Below are 17,500 nucleotides of genomic sequence, written 5' to 3'. Positions count from 1 at the left end.
CCTCACATTTTGGAGAACAGGTATAACTGATCAGATTGACTCCAGTACATAACATTGCTGGCGTTCTATCAGCATTTGAGACCCATATCAGCTGTCCACAAGGATGCCAACACATGCAAGACCAATAGGATCACTGCTGCAGAAGACCGCAGACAAGCCAGGGAGAACAGAGCTAACAACCCTGTAGCAGACACTACCATTCCCTGTCCACATTGTCAAAGACTCTTTCGGACGCAGATTGGCCTCACTAGCCATCTGCAGACTCACAAAACAAGTCCACCCCCACCCCAGGATGACTAGATGGCCTTCGTCGCATCGGTGGACAAACTACATCGCTCCAGATAAAATGCAAGGACCTACATGCAGAAAATAGGAAAATATTTTGATAATCATGTAATAAACTTCACTGCCATTACCATCATCATTGACATCATCTTCAACACCACCATCGTCACTTTCTCATCCTCCCCACCTCCATCTTCATTAATATAACCATCGTCATCAACGTCGTTACTATTATTGAGATGAAACAAAATATGGGCTGGAAACTTATACTCACCGCCCACATGTGAAACAATTTCCATTTACTGCCCCAAACGTTGACATGGCCACAGAAATTGGTATTATAATGGCAGCAACCCCAAGAACTCGATCAGCCCATAACTGGAAAAAATAAGTATTCTTTAGAAATTTGCATCTTGAAGAATTTGTTTTATTTGTTTTTTGTTTTGTGTTTGACTGATTAATTAAAAAGAAGAACAAAAACAACATAGATCATATCCAAACCTTGTGGTGGGGTGCAGGAACTATCAGACCTGAATGTCATGTAAATAAATATAAACTTTGTAACTGTGTACATTTTAAAAAATTTATTACGGAAAAAGACAGACAACAGTAGATAGAGGAACAGGGATAAATTGATAGATAGACAGAGATGGATAGAGAGAGTGACTGATAGACAGAGAGAGATAGAATGACAGATAGACACAGAGAGAGAAGCTGATAGACAGAGACAGACAGGCGGATTGACAGACAGATAGAGATAGATGAAAATAACCAGATATACAGTGTATAGATTTACAGTTAATCACACGGGCACTTTAAATTTCTTTTAAAACATTTTATTACATTTATATTTCTATCTTACAATTAACTAAATTAGCAAAGAATAATGGTTTCATATTTTTTTCTTAATAAAGATCTAAACTTTTAATATATGAATGTGAAAGAGATATTTGAATAACTGTAAACCTACTTTTGAGCCATCCTGTATAGAGATAGAGGTAAACAAATAGAGACAGGTGGTCAGATGAACAGAAATATCTATTCACTCTTTAGTTATTTCAGTTATTGGACTCGGGCCATGCTGCTCACTACCTTGAAGTGTTTCATGAAATATTCTTTTCTACTCTAGGCAAAAGGCTCGAAACTTTTGGGGTGGGGGCCAGCAGATTAGATCGACCCCAGTACGCAACTGATACTTAATTTATTGACTCAAAAAGAACCAAAGGCAAAGTCAACCTTGGTGCAATTTGAACTCAGAATGTAAAGACAGATGAAATACCACTAAGCATTTCGTCCAGCGTACTAATGTTTCTGCCAGCTCACCGCCTTTCCTCAATCAAATGTTATATTATGTATTATACTATTGGGATCTGTGGAAATTCCACAGAACAAAAAAAGATAAGAGAAGCTATTTAAGAAAGAAAGGATGATTTTTAATTTTATTTTACCAAATTATTTCACTTCCTGTCCCAATAATACATTATATGATTTTAAAACTTCCCTCTGCTAAGAACTTCAAATTTCTATTCCTCTCTTCTTCAACAAACTTTTTAACCATGTAATTCCCCTCTTCATAACATTTCTCTCTTTCTCTTCACCTTTCCTTCCCCACCCTACAGTACATCATTACCACTTCTCTCTCGCACTTTTCTCTCATCTTTTTCTCTCACTCTTCACCTCTCCCTTCAACTAACCATGTGATGCATTTGGCCTTAGTGTATTATTATACTCCTCTCTTCTTTCTTCTCTACTCACATTTCTTCTCCTGCCCCCTCTCACTTTTACTCCACCTCTCTAACTAACTAAAGTCTAATGGTCAAACAAACAAGCAGACTATTATTTAGATTGTATCATATTGAGCTACTAGATAACAGTTTTTAACTACTGTACAATCAATGGCTATGTCACCAATACCAGTAAATAACTGCCCAACATTAAAACCAACATTCACAGCTCTGAAATGGCAACCCATGTAAAACAGAGCACCAAAGGTAACAGAGTTCTATGTAATTTGTTCATCCTGTTCTGTGTATCAGGTGCCAAGCACTGCATTACATTTTTTCATTGTGTTTTGATGTTCGAAATTATTTTGATATTATGAGTGTCTCCATTTCCCCAATCTACATTTCATTGCTAATCAATGGCTTAACATGGTACAGGTCTTTAAATTTCTTCATCAGTTTCTAGTAAGCCCTCTCAAATAGATCAAGTACTGATTTCACTACCCTCTTAGTCAATTAAACAACCCCAGTGTTCAAATACTACCTCAACCTCTTTTAGTCACCTTTTATGACATGCAGAGGAAATATAGATGCTCTTTCACATGCCAGTCAATATGAGAATATGGAAATACTTTTTTACATGCCAGTCTCCACATAGCACTAGAGAAACTTGAAGTGTTTTTCTCAAGAACACATGTCACCTGTTCCAGGAACTGAACCTGTAATCTGGCAATCATGCATGCAACACTCTTACCACTATGCCACGTGCTTTCACTGTTGCTAACTTTCACCCTCTTGTCAATACCCCTGTACATGGTTTGTACAGCTTTCACAAGCCATTCATTTACTTCCAGCTTCCTCAGTCCCCACAAGTTTACTGAGCAAAGGACTGTTGAATATTATTGATGAGAATAATGACAAGACAAAGTGAAAACAGAATATAATGATAATTAGTTTGGCACACAATGAGAGATAAGAAAAGTAAAGTGTCTTTAATATTTTGAGCTTACACTCTTTTTCAGAAAGTCAGACGGAAGAAAGAAAAAATAAAAGCAGGAGTATATATCTTGGTATGTTAGTGCATGTGTGTGTGTATATGTAAGGTGCCATACATCTTTGACTGTGGAGGCAGAGAAACTTAAAATAAAATGCATGGTGTAAATGCATTTATCCTCAATGTCAATACATTCAATATTTAGTTTGATAGGAAAACAAAGAACAACATACCCCACCGACTATAGCTGACTGTAAGAGCTCCCGTTTTGTCATAACAGCCAGATATGAGACATTCGTTAGAATATTCAGAGCGGTGACAAGGGGAATCCCAATTATTATTGCCAGAGGTAAATTTCTATAACGAAATATCAGAATACATATATTTTACAAAGGAGGAATAACTTACATTTTTTGGCATGGAAATGTCTTGTGTGTATGTGTGTGTGCATGTGCATGTGTGTGTGTGTGTGTGTGTGTGTGTGTGTGTGTGTGTGTGTGTGTGTGTATACACGAGGGGTGGGGGCTGAAAAGTTTCTGGATTTGAAATCAGACCTGGACACAATGCAGCAGTGGATCATGGACTGGCAACTCAAGCTGGCTGTGGACAAATGCACCACCATGCATTTGGGGAGGAAAAACCCAGCATCCACTTACTCCTTCCACAACACTAATCTCAAAAAGTCTTCTTTTGAACGTGACCTGGGCAATATTGTCGACAGTGATTTGTGTTGGACAAAACACATTGCTAAAATTGCCAAGAAGTCTAAGGGTGTCTTGGCATCACTCACCAAGTCCTTTGTGAGCCGCTCTCCAGCTATCTATCAGAGACTTTATATAGCTATGGTGTGGCCTCACCTGGAATTTGCATCACCAGTCTGGAACCCCTATCTTGCCCAGGATATTAATCGTCTGGAAACCATTCAGTGACGTGCAACCAAAAGAATACCCTCCATCAGGCATTTGCCATATTCTGAATGCCTTACTTCCCTGGGCATGGACACATTGAAACTCCGACGTGTGGCAGCTGACTTGGCACACACCCATAAAATTATTAACCATCTTACCAACAATAACTCTGAGTACCTTTTCAAACTCCACCCATCTAACACCCGTGGACATGTTTACAATGTCAGAAAACAGCACAGCTCCCATGACTTTCGGAAACATTTTTTTACGCTAAGAGTTGCTGAAGTATGGAACAAACTGCCGGCATCAGTTGTTAGTTTTTGGAGCACTGCATCCTTCAAAACTTCCATGCTTCCTGAGATTCACCAACACTACACCTGATTTTCTCCCCTCCATACACACGCAAGCATGTATCTGACTCATACACTGTTCACTTTCCAGACATTTGTACATTACTGTATATATTCTATACGCACTTTTGACAAGTTGTGGTGCACCTGAGCACTGTATACAATAATTTCATTATTATAAAGATACTCAAGAGTAGTGTTGTGATGTTAAACTGGACAGAATATCACTCTCTCAATGAAAAAGGGGTCTATTGCCCTGTTTTGCTGCCTTTAAGTACTTTATTTGGACAGCAGTTCTTCATTAATAATATTGTTGTTACATTTTGGTCAATAATGTCTTTTAAGTGAGATATTTATCTGACTGGATTCAAGTGGATTTACTCAAAGGACAGATTTGTATGGCAATGGGATGAGCATTATCATCTGGATTAAATGAATTTATATATGGGTGCAGGAGTGGCTGTGTGGTAAGTAGCTTGCTTACGAACCACATGGTTCCGGATTCAGTCCCACTACGTGGTACCTGGGCAAGTGTCTTCTACTATAGCCTCGGATCGACCAAAGCCTTGTGAGTGGATTTGGTAGATGGAAACTGAAAGAAGCCCGTCATATATATGTATATATACATATATGTGTGTGTGTCTGTGTTTGCCCCCCCCCCCCAACATCGCTTGACATCCCCCAAACCATGACACTTCCTCCACCGAATTTAACATTAGTCTCAAGGCATTTAGGTGACAATTTTTCACCTGCTTTTCCCATCTGAGCCAAATAACATAGGCTTAGATTCATCACTGAAATGCACCGTTTGCCATTTTTCTTGAGACCACAACACATGTTCGGTTGCAAAGGTAAGACGACACTTTTTATTCTTGGAGCTGATCAGTGGCTTCACTGCAGGTGCTCTTGCTTGTAGGTCATGTTCAACTAAACGACGAGACACAGTTTTTCGAGATAAAGTTTTCTTCAGTACAATGCTCATTTCCCGAAAAACAGCAGCAGCAGTTTTAAATCTGTCCTTTTTAACCAACTTTACCATAGCACGATCTTCTCCCTTGATCGTTTTTCTTGGCCTACCTGTAGACTTTCTTGCTTCACACGAACCACAATCATCGTAGACCTTAAGAATACCGTGAACAACACTTTTTGTCTTGTTAACAATCTTTGCAATAGACCTAATACTTAAATTATCCTTCTTTCGAAGCTTAATAATCTGCTGACGAATTGGTAACGGAGTAAGTGGCATTATGTAAACAAAGTACACTGCAGATATTCTTACTAATGTTTAGTAAACGAACTGTCACGTAAACAAATTCAAAACATTAGAGTTCGACGGTTAAATATACTAAAACATTTTGGCCGCCATGGGTTTTGCAGTAAATCACTAAATCATCCATAACTTTTGTATTATCCTCTCAAATTGCATCAAATTCTCAGACAATAACAAATAATATCGTATTTATTGTCTGTGAAAATTATAGAATATAAAACAACTTTGATAAAAACTTATATCTACCTTTCTGACGAAAACAATGCCATTCTGAACATTTTGGCCGCAACTGTATATATATATATATATATATATATATATATATATATATATATATATATATATATATATATATATAGGAACACACACACATATATACATACATGCACAGATGTGTGTATGTACATGTTTATTTTCAGACACTCTTATTCTACAAAGAATAAGAGCTTCTGTATCCTATGAAAAATTCTTAAATTAAAATTAACAAAAGAGAGAAAATGGTAAATTCTTAACATATCATATAAAGAAAATATAATGAAAATCTCAAGTAGAAAATTTGCAGCCTGTACAAACCTGTATGGATTTTTAAGTTCCTCTATGGCATAATTGAGGCTATTCCTGTTTTGAAAAAAAGAAAAAAGGAAAAGATAGAAAAAGTGGAAGTTATTAATAATTAATTTTGAGATAGACATAAATTATTTAATTTATAAATTATTTAATTATAGAGGCTCCTGTGCCTTTCAAGTATACATTTTTTCTCTTTGCTTTCTTTTGGGTTAAATCCTATTATACTTTTGAAATTAAAGAATCATCCAAAACACGGGCTGAAAGTTTGGGACACACATCTGGCTGTACATTTGTACCCCCAATACATGGGAGCAAAGAAATACAAGAGTGACAATAAAAGATATCAGAAACGAGGCAAATCTGTGGCTAGTCATCACTTTTGTATCACAGTATGGGTTAATAGTGAAAGCAGCCCTAATAAGAGGCTGCATGTGGTTAGGAGGTATTAAAATGGGCTTCCAAGCACTCATAACCCTACAGTTCCATAATAGAACTGTGTACAAAAGGGCTTAAGATTGACAATACAGGGCCAAATGCCTGGTTGAAACATGTGGCATAGTAAGAATCACTTCAGAGCCTCTTGTCTTGAAGGAGTAGGAAGGCTAGGCAAAATACAAAAAGATAAAGAGAGAGAGAGGGAGAGAGAAATGGAAATGATGTAGACCACCTGAGCAACAAACTCCAATCTAATAATAATAATAAATAATAATAATAATAATAATAATAATAATAATAATAATATAATAATAATATAATAATAATAATGCATGCCCTGATTCAGTACCAGGCTGTGGCTCCCATGACTACTGATCTTAACTGATTGGAAGTGTTATCATGTACATTGTTTTGTCTTTGTATAAAAGATGAGCTACAGCAAATATTCTGCCCAATACCACAGATTTGCTTGTCAGCTTTTTGACCTTAACCAGTTGACCATGTCCCTTAGTGGCTGATGATATGTGCATCTCTGATCACGAGCAGAAATAGTGGGGGAGCATCATAGCCATGTGTTGAGAGGAATTCTTAGAGTTTTGGATAATTCACCTTTGGAAACATGGGTGGTTTGTTCAACATCTTTAAACAATCGTTATTCAGGGACCTTTTGAATGGGATGGTCTACTCAACCAAAAGAAAAGTCTAACTGGGCCCTACCTGCAAGGTCATGCATTATTTATCTTGATATGAGATCACTATGTTGCGCACATATGGTTGTGATGCATGTGCCTAGTGTACCCTTATCAGACGGGTAGTCATGATGGGTATACTAGGCTTTGTACATTTTACCCCAGTGTCAATTTGATGGCATGTACTGCTCTCTCACTCAATAATGATAATAATAATGATAATAACAATAGCAATGATAATAATGATGATGGACTCTCCCATTGAAGATAAGTTATGAGTGTTCAGCTTTTACTGAATGACCTGCACAAATGATCATAAGTACAGCACCCTAACCACTAGGTCAATAATAATAATCTTTTCTACTAGGCGAGGGGACTATTAATTACATTGACTCCAGTGTTTCACTGGTATTTATTTTATTGACTCCGAGAGGAGAAAAGCAAAGTTGACCTTGGCAGAATTTTAACTCAGAATGGAACGACAGGCGAAATACTGCAAAGCATTTTGTCTAGCATGCCAATGATTCTGCCATCTCATTACATAATGATAATAATAATGATAGCAATGATAATCCTTTCTACTAAGGCACAAGGCCTGAAATTGGGGGGGGGGGTCAGTCGATTAGATCGACCCCAGTACACAACTGGTAATTAATTTAACGACCCCGAAAGGATGAAAGGCAAAGTCAGCTGCAGTGGAATTTGCACTCAGAACCGAAGGACAAACAAAATGCTGCTAAGCACTGGGTCTGCTAATGATTCTGGCAGCTTGCTGCCATATTAATAATAATAATAATAGTAATAATAATAATAATAATAATAACAATAATAATAATAATAATAATAATAATAATAATAATAATAATAATAATAATAACAACAGCAACAATAACAATGATAATTATTAGTATCATTATCAATATTAAGGTGGGAAGCTAGCAGAAACATTAGCATGCCGGGCGAAATGCTTTGCGGTATTTCGTCTGCTGTTACATTCTGAGTTCAAATTCTGCCGAAGTAGACTTTGCCTTTCATCCTTTCGGGGTCGATAAATTAAGTACCAGTTACGCACTGGGGTCAATGTAATCGACTTAATCCGCTTGTCTGTCCTTGTTTGTTCCATCTGTATTTAGCCCCTTGTGGGTAGTAAAGAAATAAGAAATGTTAGCATACTGATGATGGCAGTTATGATGAAGATGATGATGATGATGATGATAGTAGTGACGACAATGATGATGATGATGATGTTTGTCTGATGGCACATCATCTTCATCTTTTCCTATTAACTTGTTTCAGTGATTGGACTGCAACCATACTGAGAGGCTGCCACCCCGAAGGGTACAGTCAAACGAAAGGACCCCGGGAACTTACTTTCTTTTGTTTTTTTAGTCTGGTACTTATTCTATTGCTCTTGTTTGCCAAACTGCTAAGTTACAAGGATGTAAACAAAACATTACTGGTTGCCAAGCAACGACAGGGAGAGAACAAACATAAAACATAAACACAAAAAACACACATAAACATAATAATGAATAAAACTAAGACAAAATTACTCACCATCCCTCAAAAGCCCATAATCCATCATAAAATGCCAAAGCAATAACTGATCCTGAAGTCTCAGAACCTGTGAAACCCTCTGGGAGGTCATAGAATTCACCTAAAGGATATAATAATAAAAAAAAATTATTAGTCCCACTGAGTGGTACCTTGGGCAAGTGTCTTCTGGTTCAGTCCCACTGTGTGGCACCTTGGGCAAGTGTCTTCTACTAGAACCTCGGGCCAACCAAAGCCTTGTGAGTGGAGTTGGTAGACGGAAACTGAAAGAAGGCCGTCGCATATGTATATATATATATATATATATATATATATATATATATTATATATATATATATGTATATATATATATATATATATATATATATATATATATATATATATATATATATATATATGTATGTATGTGCGCGTATATGTTTGTGTGTCTGTGTTTGTCCCCCACCAACATCACCTGACAACCGATGCTGGTGTGTTTACGTCCCTGTAACTTAGTGGTTCAGCAAAAGATACCGATAGAATAAGTACTAGGCTTACAAAGAATAAGTCCTGGGGTTGATTTGCTCAACTAAAGGTGGCACTCCAGCATGGCTACAGTCAGATGACTGAAACGAGTAAAAGAGTAAAAGAGTAAAAAGAGGTATTTGGCATATAATGACAGCACATGACCTAGTGGTTAGAGTGATGCACTCATGATCGCAAAATCATGGTTTCAATTCCTAGACTGGATGATGCAATGTGTTCTTGAACAAAACACTATCTCACATTGCTCTGCGATCATTTTGCCACCTGATGTGTGGTACACAGTGCATGTGTCGAATTGATGGAAAGAGAGAGCTAATGCACAGCTCATACATTTGATCACTATAACCCTTTCGTTACCAAATCAGCTGAAACCGGTTCTGGCTCTGTAGTACAAATGTCTTGTTTTTATAAGTTTTTAATCAAAATCTTCCATCAAGTCACAATCTATGTTCCTAACATTAGCTTAATCATAACTAAGTTATTTTGCTAAATTTTTTTAATATTTAGAATAATTGAAAGAAACACAGAGCATCTCAAAATAAATACGGTAACGAAAGGGATCAACAAATCCTTTGTGCAAGTCACTCGGTAAAAGCTGAACACTTATACATCGTCTTCGATGGGAGAGTCCCCCATTTGGCATGTAAGACATACTCTCACATAAGATGTTCCCTTCTTTTACAAGGATATTTCATGAGGAAGAAATTTAGTATATTTCACTTAAAAGATAGGATTAAAAAAAACATGATAAAAATAAAGCATAAATAAGAGAATTCACTTAAAAGTTGGGATAAAAAAAGAGAAAAGGAAACACAAGCATAAATAAGAGGGAATACATTTGCCTCTCAATTGTATTAAATAAATGCTAATTTTTTTTCCCACTTGAGAAGATACTATATATGACAGGGAAGCTCTGATAAGGTGTGCATTGACTCTTGAAGAACCCCTGAAGTCTACTGGTATCCAGAATGCAGTTTTCAACCGACTGCATTTGGGCAAGCAAGATGTTACCAAGTTTCTAACAAAGGAGATAAAGAAATGCAACAAATGTGCTCAAGAAGACCTACCCAACCAATGCCAGCATAGAGAAAAAACATGTGTTTAACTGTGTGAGTGAGAGAGAGAGAGAGAGAGAGTGAGAGAGAGAGGGGAAGAGAGAGAGAGAGAGACAGACAGACAGACAAGTTTTCATGCCATTTCTGTCTATGAAAATTCAGCTAGCTGGTTCTGCTTATTTTCTCGAGATCGAGATGGGTTAACTTCATCAGATAGTGAACCCATCAAGCAGGTGTGACTAAGTACCACAAGGTATTTTGTCCAATGTCCTAATGAGCCTTCTGATGCACACAAAATATTATTCAAATTCTATCGGTCTCTTTCGCCGAACCGCTAAGTGATGGGGACGTAAACACACCAGCATCGGTTGTGAAGCAAAGCTAGGGAGACAAACACAGACACACAAACACATACAAATATATACATATATACGACAGGCTTCTTTCAGTTTCCGTCTACCAAATCCACTCGTAAGGCATTGGTCGGCCCGGGACTATAGCAGAAGACACTTGCCTAAGATGCGACGTGGTGGGACTGAACCCGGAACCATGTGGTTGGTTAGCAAGCTACTTACCACACAGCCACTCCTGCGCTTATTACTTAAAATGAATTTTTTTTGTATACATTACTTAATTAGAATAAGATTTAATTTAGATGCTTATTAAATAAATTAATTAATTAATTAATAATTTAATTTAATGAATATAGATTAAATTATAGTATTTTAGTTTTCCCTTAATGCATATTTTTTACTTTATATATATACATATTTATGTTTTAAATAATGTAATTAATTGTATATTTTCAAGTAATGATATATTATAGTTTATTATTCTTTTGTTATATATGTTAAAATTATATTTTTATAGATATAATAAATATTTATACCTCTTTAGTCTATTTTTTTATTTACACAAGAATATATTTGTTAAGATATTTCGTATTTTACAAGATTATATACGTATATTTATTATTTTATTTAATTAATTATTATATTGTTTTTATCTTTAACCTGAAGAGTGGCTATATATTGAATTGATTTTAGTGTTATCATTTCTTAAATATAGCCACGAAACACGTGTAGTTATTTTACCAAATATATACGTTTTATTTATTATTTTGCACATTACTTAATCATTGGTATATGTTTTATCTTATATTTAATTTTTCTATAAGATGTAATTTTTTCTAAATGGTATAATTTAATTTTTTCATTGTTGAATTGATAAAAGGTGTTTTTTCTAATTTATATATATATATATAATATATATATATATATATATATAATATATATATATATATATATATATATATATATATATAATATATATAAAAATATATATATTATATTTTGTGAATTTGATTTAGTGTTTCTAAATTGAAATTTTCCCTTTAAGTTTGGAATATATTCCCTCATATTATTATTATATATTCTTTTGCTTGTTTCAGTCATTTGACTGCAGCCACTCTGGAGCACTGCCATTTGTCAAACAAATTGACCCCAAGACTTATTCTTTGTAAGCCTAGTATGTATTCTGTTGGTCTCCTTTGCCAAACTACTATTAGGAAATAAACACACCAACATCGGTGTCAAGCGATTGTGGAGGGACAAACACAGACACATAGATACAGACATACATACATATGTATACACACACACACACACACACACACACACACATATATATATATACATATATATATATATATACATATATATATACAAACACATACAACGGGCTTCTTTCAGTTTCTATCTATGAAATCTATTTACAAAGCCTTGGTTGGTCCAAGGCTAGAGTAGAAAACACTTGCCGAAGGTACCATGCAGTGGGACCGAACCCAGAAGCAAGCAAATTTCTCACCACACAGTCACTCCTGTATAAGTGTATATATATATATATATATATTATATATATATATAATATATAATATATATATATACAATTGCAGCGTGGAAGGTGTTTGTAAGCCATTTAAGAAACACACAAAAGCCGTTCGATTCACTTCAACATTTAAGTTTAATTTGTCAAAATATTTTCGTCGCTAAAATCCGCGACCTGTTCACTGACAAAAATCAGATGCAGCACGGATTTTTGTCAGTGAACAGGTCGCGGATTTTAGCGACGAAAATATTTTGACAAATTAAACTTAAATGTTGAAGTGAATCGAACGGCTTTTGTGTGTTTCTTAAATGGCTTACAAACACCTTCCACGCTGCAATTGTTTTCGTTTCAGCACACGATCACAGATCAAATTACTTGCTATGCGAGTACATCTCCGTAATATATATATATATATATATATATATATATATATAATATATATATATTTCTCTTATGTATTTAAGCTATGTGACTGCAGTCTTGCAGAAGCATACATGCATACAATAAAAATGAAAACAAAAAAGACAAAATTTTTGCTTATAATTACCTTTTCCCATCATTACAAAACCACCAATGATGATGATGATGAGGGCTGTGATTTTGGCTACTGTAAAAACCACCTGAATGCTTGCTGCGAAATCAGTGCTATAACAGTTGATTGCTGTGATCAGAACTGGACATAAACAAAACAAAGAAAGCATTTTATTGATAGCAATGGAGATTGACAACAATGGGACTAGTGGTAGTGATGGTGGCAGTGGTAGCTGAACTGGTGGAGGGGGAGGTGGGGGATACTGGTGATGGTAATGGCAATGGTAGTAGAGTGGGGAATGAAATTATAATCAAAATTGAATAATTGCTAAAAATGTCTAGATAAGTATATAAAATAATTTTTTTGAAAAACTGAAAACAATTTGAAACTGATAAAAGAATTATTTAAAGTAAAAGATATGAAAAACAATTTTAAGTAATTTCAACAATAAAACAAATAAAAATGTTTTTAATGTACTCTTTTACTTGTTTCAGTCATTTGACTGTGGCCATGCTGGAGTACCACCTTTCGTCAAGCAAATTAAACCCAGGACTTATTCTTTGTAAGCCTAGTATGTATTCTGTTGGTCTCCTTTGCCGAACCGCTAGTTTACGGGGACATAAACACACCAGCATCGGTTGTCAAGCAATGTTGGGTGGACAAACACATACACACACACACACACACACACACACATACATACATACATACATACATACATACATACATACATACATACATACATACATACTCACTTGCATTTATAGCGAGCCATGCTGATGAATGCTACAGTTATCGTTTCGGATAATAATAGCCGAAACTGATCAGTACATGGATAATTATTTTATTTCGTATATTGTCACTTGTTTATTGCTTTGGTTTTGTGCTGAGTTTGATTTGAGAACATAATCTTTTGTGGAGAATGGCGATTTGACGTCTATATCTAGCATGTTGACTGTCCACTTTTCGTGTTCAGTCCTTAATTGGTATATATAAATATTTTAATCTTCGGATTCTTTTTTAATATGCTAGACCACTGGTTTTAATTGATAAATATCAATTTCTACTCTTAATTAATTATATATATATATATATATACCGGAGTAAACACATAAATGTGAAACAAGGTGGAAAAAAGAGTACTCAAATACCAGTGGTAGAGTAATATGCTTTATTTTAAGCAGCAGAAAATTCAACAAAATCTGTTACTCTGTGTTTCTCGTTGCCGTTCATCAGACAGTTTTTGCTAGAATGGAACTGATATATCAATTCAATCTATACTCTTACAAACGCTACACCTTTAAAAAGAAATGGACTTGTTTGATTGGCCCTTTAGAAAAAACGGTCAATCTTCGAGCGATAAACAAAAAGGTCAAAGATATATGTATATATATATAAAAAACTTATAAAAATTATATATAAAAATTATAAAATTTATAAAATCCGAGGAAAAACCATTGACGTTAATGAAGACAGTGCAAATTAATGCATAGAAATTAAACCTGTTATAAATACTGCAATACATATTTATATTAAAATCTACATATATATATCAACATACACAAAAGGATGCGCGTAAACGCCATACATACATATACAGACGTATGAATATGAATCTAAATATACACATAAAAGCATGTGTACATATATTCACGCAAACCGTCTCGCACGCAAGCTAAAATTCATCTATGTAGCAATTCTCATATACTGGGCAAGGAGGGGGAACGAAAGAAAGGGAGAGAGAGAAAAAAGAAACGAAGGAGGGGTGGGGAAAAAACGAAATAAGCAGTGTAACGATGTTATTGGCATCTATAGAGACCAGTATACATACACAAGTTTGAATTGATACATATACATACCGTCGTGTATATGTGTGCTTAAGCACAAACATACTTTCACTTACACATACACAGATATTCTCTAGTTTCACTGGTCCCACTCCCGAACTATACGGTCGTTACATTGACGACATTATCGGTGCCACCTCACTCTCCCGTGAACATCTAGATTCCTTCCTCTCTTTCGTTCAATCCTTCCATCCTCCCCTCCACTTCATCTCTACTATCTCCAACACCTCTGTCTCCTTCCTTGACATTTCGGTCAGCATTCATCACTCCACTCTTACCACCTCCATTCACAACAAACACACAGACTCACACTCATACCTAAACTTCTCTTCCTCCCACCTCAAACACACCAAGCTTTCCATCCCCTATTCCCAATTCCTCCGTCTACGTAGGCTCTGCAGTGACGACCATGACTTTGAGACTCAGTCTCAACGCATGGCTCGCCACTTCATTCTACGTGGATACCCCCTCACCACTATCCACACCGCCCTTGCCAGAGCACGTTCCGTAGACCGTGCATCTGCTCTCTCCTCCCGAACCCGCCCTGCAGTCTCCCGCCTCCCTTTTACCCTCACTTACCGCCCAACCACTCTATCTCTCCAACGCACCATTCTTCGAGCTTTACGGCATCTCCAGTTCGACCTGTCCACTTTACACCTCTTCCCTAACCTACCCCTCTCCTTCTTCAAACGAGCCCATAACCTACGAGACCTCTCGGTCCACAGCTTCTTCCCTGACCCTACCTCCCAACCTGGTTCGTTCCCCTACTCCCGCCCACGTTGCCGCACTTGCCCTTACCTCTCCAACACCACCCTCCTAACTGGCACCCATCATCGACCCTATAGCATCATCAACTCCTTCACCTGTACCTCCAGCAATATTATCTATTGCATCTCCTGCTATTTCTGCCGTTCCCTGTACATCGGACAAACGGGACGCCGCTTGGTTGACCGGTTCGCGGAATACCTCCGAGACATCCGCCTTGCCAATGACACCCCGGTCTCATGCCATTTCCACTCCACCGGTCACTCCTTGCAACACCTGTTTCTGTTCGGATTGTCCTTGCACAGAGGCCATCCGGATTCCCGCTTGCGCCGTGAACAGGGATTAATCTTCTCTCTTCGCTCTTTTACGCCATTTGGTCTCAACTCTCCCCCCTTTTCATCTAACCCCCCTTTTTCATCTAACCTCCCCTGACTCCTACTTCTCTTCAGTCCTTCATCTTTTCACCCCTACTCTCTTTCCCTCTTCTTCCCTCTTCTTTCTTCTTTCTTCTTCCCTCTTCCCCTTCTCTCTTTCTCTCTGCTCCCTCACTTCCCTTCTCTCCCCTCCCTTCCTCCCTCCCTCCCTCCACTCCTCCTCCTCTCCCTCTCCCCTCCTTTTCCATCCCCTTCCTTCTCCTCTTCTCTTTCCTTCTCCTCTCCCTTCTCCTCCTCCTCCCCTCTATCCCTCATCTCCTTTCTCCACTCCCCTCCTCTCTCTTCCCTCCCCCTCTCTTCTCTCCCTCTCTCTTCTCTCCCCCTCTCTTCTCTCCCCCTCTCACTCTCCCCACAAATCCCACTCTACCCCAACCCCCAGCCGAACCCACACCCCACATGGGCTTTCTCCACTCTCGCCCCCACTTCTCCACAACATCACACCACACTACACTACACCATACGACATTACACATCACATCATACATACACACGTCCAGACCACCAGCCCTCTTTCACACGCACATACATACTCTATTATACACACACGCACCTTCATGTTGGGGTGAGGTCACTTGACCCTGTTATCTCGCCTACTATCCCTCTAGCGTCTAACGTCTGATCTCTGACTTCTGCCTGAAATCAGAACGCCATTTTGGATCGTTAGCTCCTACACGCATTTCTTTTCTCTCCTTGTTTCTTTTCTGTGTATCTTTCTGTCGAAGAGCATAGGCTCGAAACATAAAAGACATTTTCTATTTCTATTCCTGAGCGCTATACTATTACATTAGTTTGTTTGTACCCCACCTGCCTTCGTCTTTTGTTTATTTTTGTAAACCTTCCCGTTATATATATATATATTTATATTGATAGAAATGGTAAGACAACAAAAGAATGGAAGAGGCATTGATATTATGTAAATAGAGGAATTTATTTGTAAATGTAATATGTGACAATTATTCAATAGCCATGATGAAACTCTGAGTTTCGGATGTTGGGGCAGATACCCATGCCGCCATCTCTTCAGTCATCTAGTCATCGGAAAGAATGCTATGAAAATGACCGTTAAACAAGGGGATATTACTGTGTAATTGACCAATATTAAGACAAAAAAGCTATTAGAATGACGTCTTAATAACGGTCAATCACATAGTAATTTCTCTTTGTTTAACAGTCATTTTCATAGCATTCTTTCCTATGGCCGGATAATTGAAGAGATGGCGGCATGGGTTTCTGCCCCGACATCCGAAACTCAGAGTTTTATCATGGCTACCGAATAATTGTCACATATTACATTTACATATATATATATACATACATACATACATACATACATACATACACTTGTGTGTATGTATGTATGCGTGCAAGCCTGTTATCATGCGTCAATGAACTTACTGATTGCTGCTGCAGCCAAACATTTCACAAAGACAACTGGTGGTCCACATGAATCGAAGATGGGAGAAGCTACATATTCAGCAAAAACCAGGCTGCTCACAGCGATTGCTGACGGTCTGATGATTAAAGCCGTACACCAACTGCACAAGAATGCCAACACTGCTGGAAGACCGTGTAAGATATATGCAAATTCTCCGCCAGACTTAGTAATAAAGGTTCCCAATTCTACATATGATAAGGAAGCTGTAAAAGAAGACACAATAGTTATAAAATTATTAATATTATTA

At 37.1% G+C, this 17,500-nt stretch overlaps 1 protein-coding gene across 1 annotated transcript in view; it reads right to left on the bottom strand.

Moving 5' to 3' along the window:
* The window catches only part of LOC115220764 (b(0,+)-type amino acid transporter 1-like), a 31,526-nt gene that overhangs the window by 2,431 nt on the left and 11,595 nt on the right, over positions 1-17,500 (bottom strand). Inside the window, exons 4-9 of the mRNA XM_036510206.1 lie at positions 17,214-17,456; positions 12,788-12,913; positions 8,777-8,876; positions 6,102-6,146; positions 3,234-3,357; positions 560-663 (exon numbers count right to left, since the gene is read on the bottom strand). Coding sequence (XP_036366099.1) covers positions 560-663; positions 3,234-3,357; positions 6,102-6,146; positions 8,777-8,876; positions 12,788-12,913; positions 17,214-17,456 — 742 coding nt within the window. The remainder of the gene's footprint in view (positions 1-559; positions 664-3,233; positions 3,358-6,101; positions 6,147-8,776; positions 8,877-12,787; positions 12,914-17,213; positions 17,457-17,500) is intronic.

Source organism: Octopus sinensis, linkage group LG17, assembly GCF_006345805.1.
Source record: "Octopus sinensis linkage group LG17, ASM634580v1, whole genome shotgun sequence".
In the NCBI taxonomy this organism is placed as follows: Eukaryota; Metazoa; Mollusca; class Cephalopoda; order Octopoda; family Octopodidae; genus Octopus; species Octopus sinensis.
Note: the sequence above shows the minus strand (reverse complement) of the source record. Positions and strands in the feature narration are given on the sequence as shown.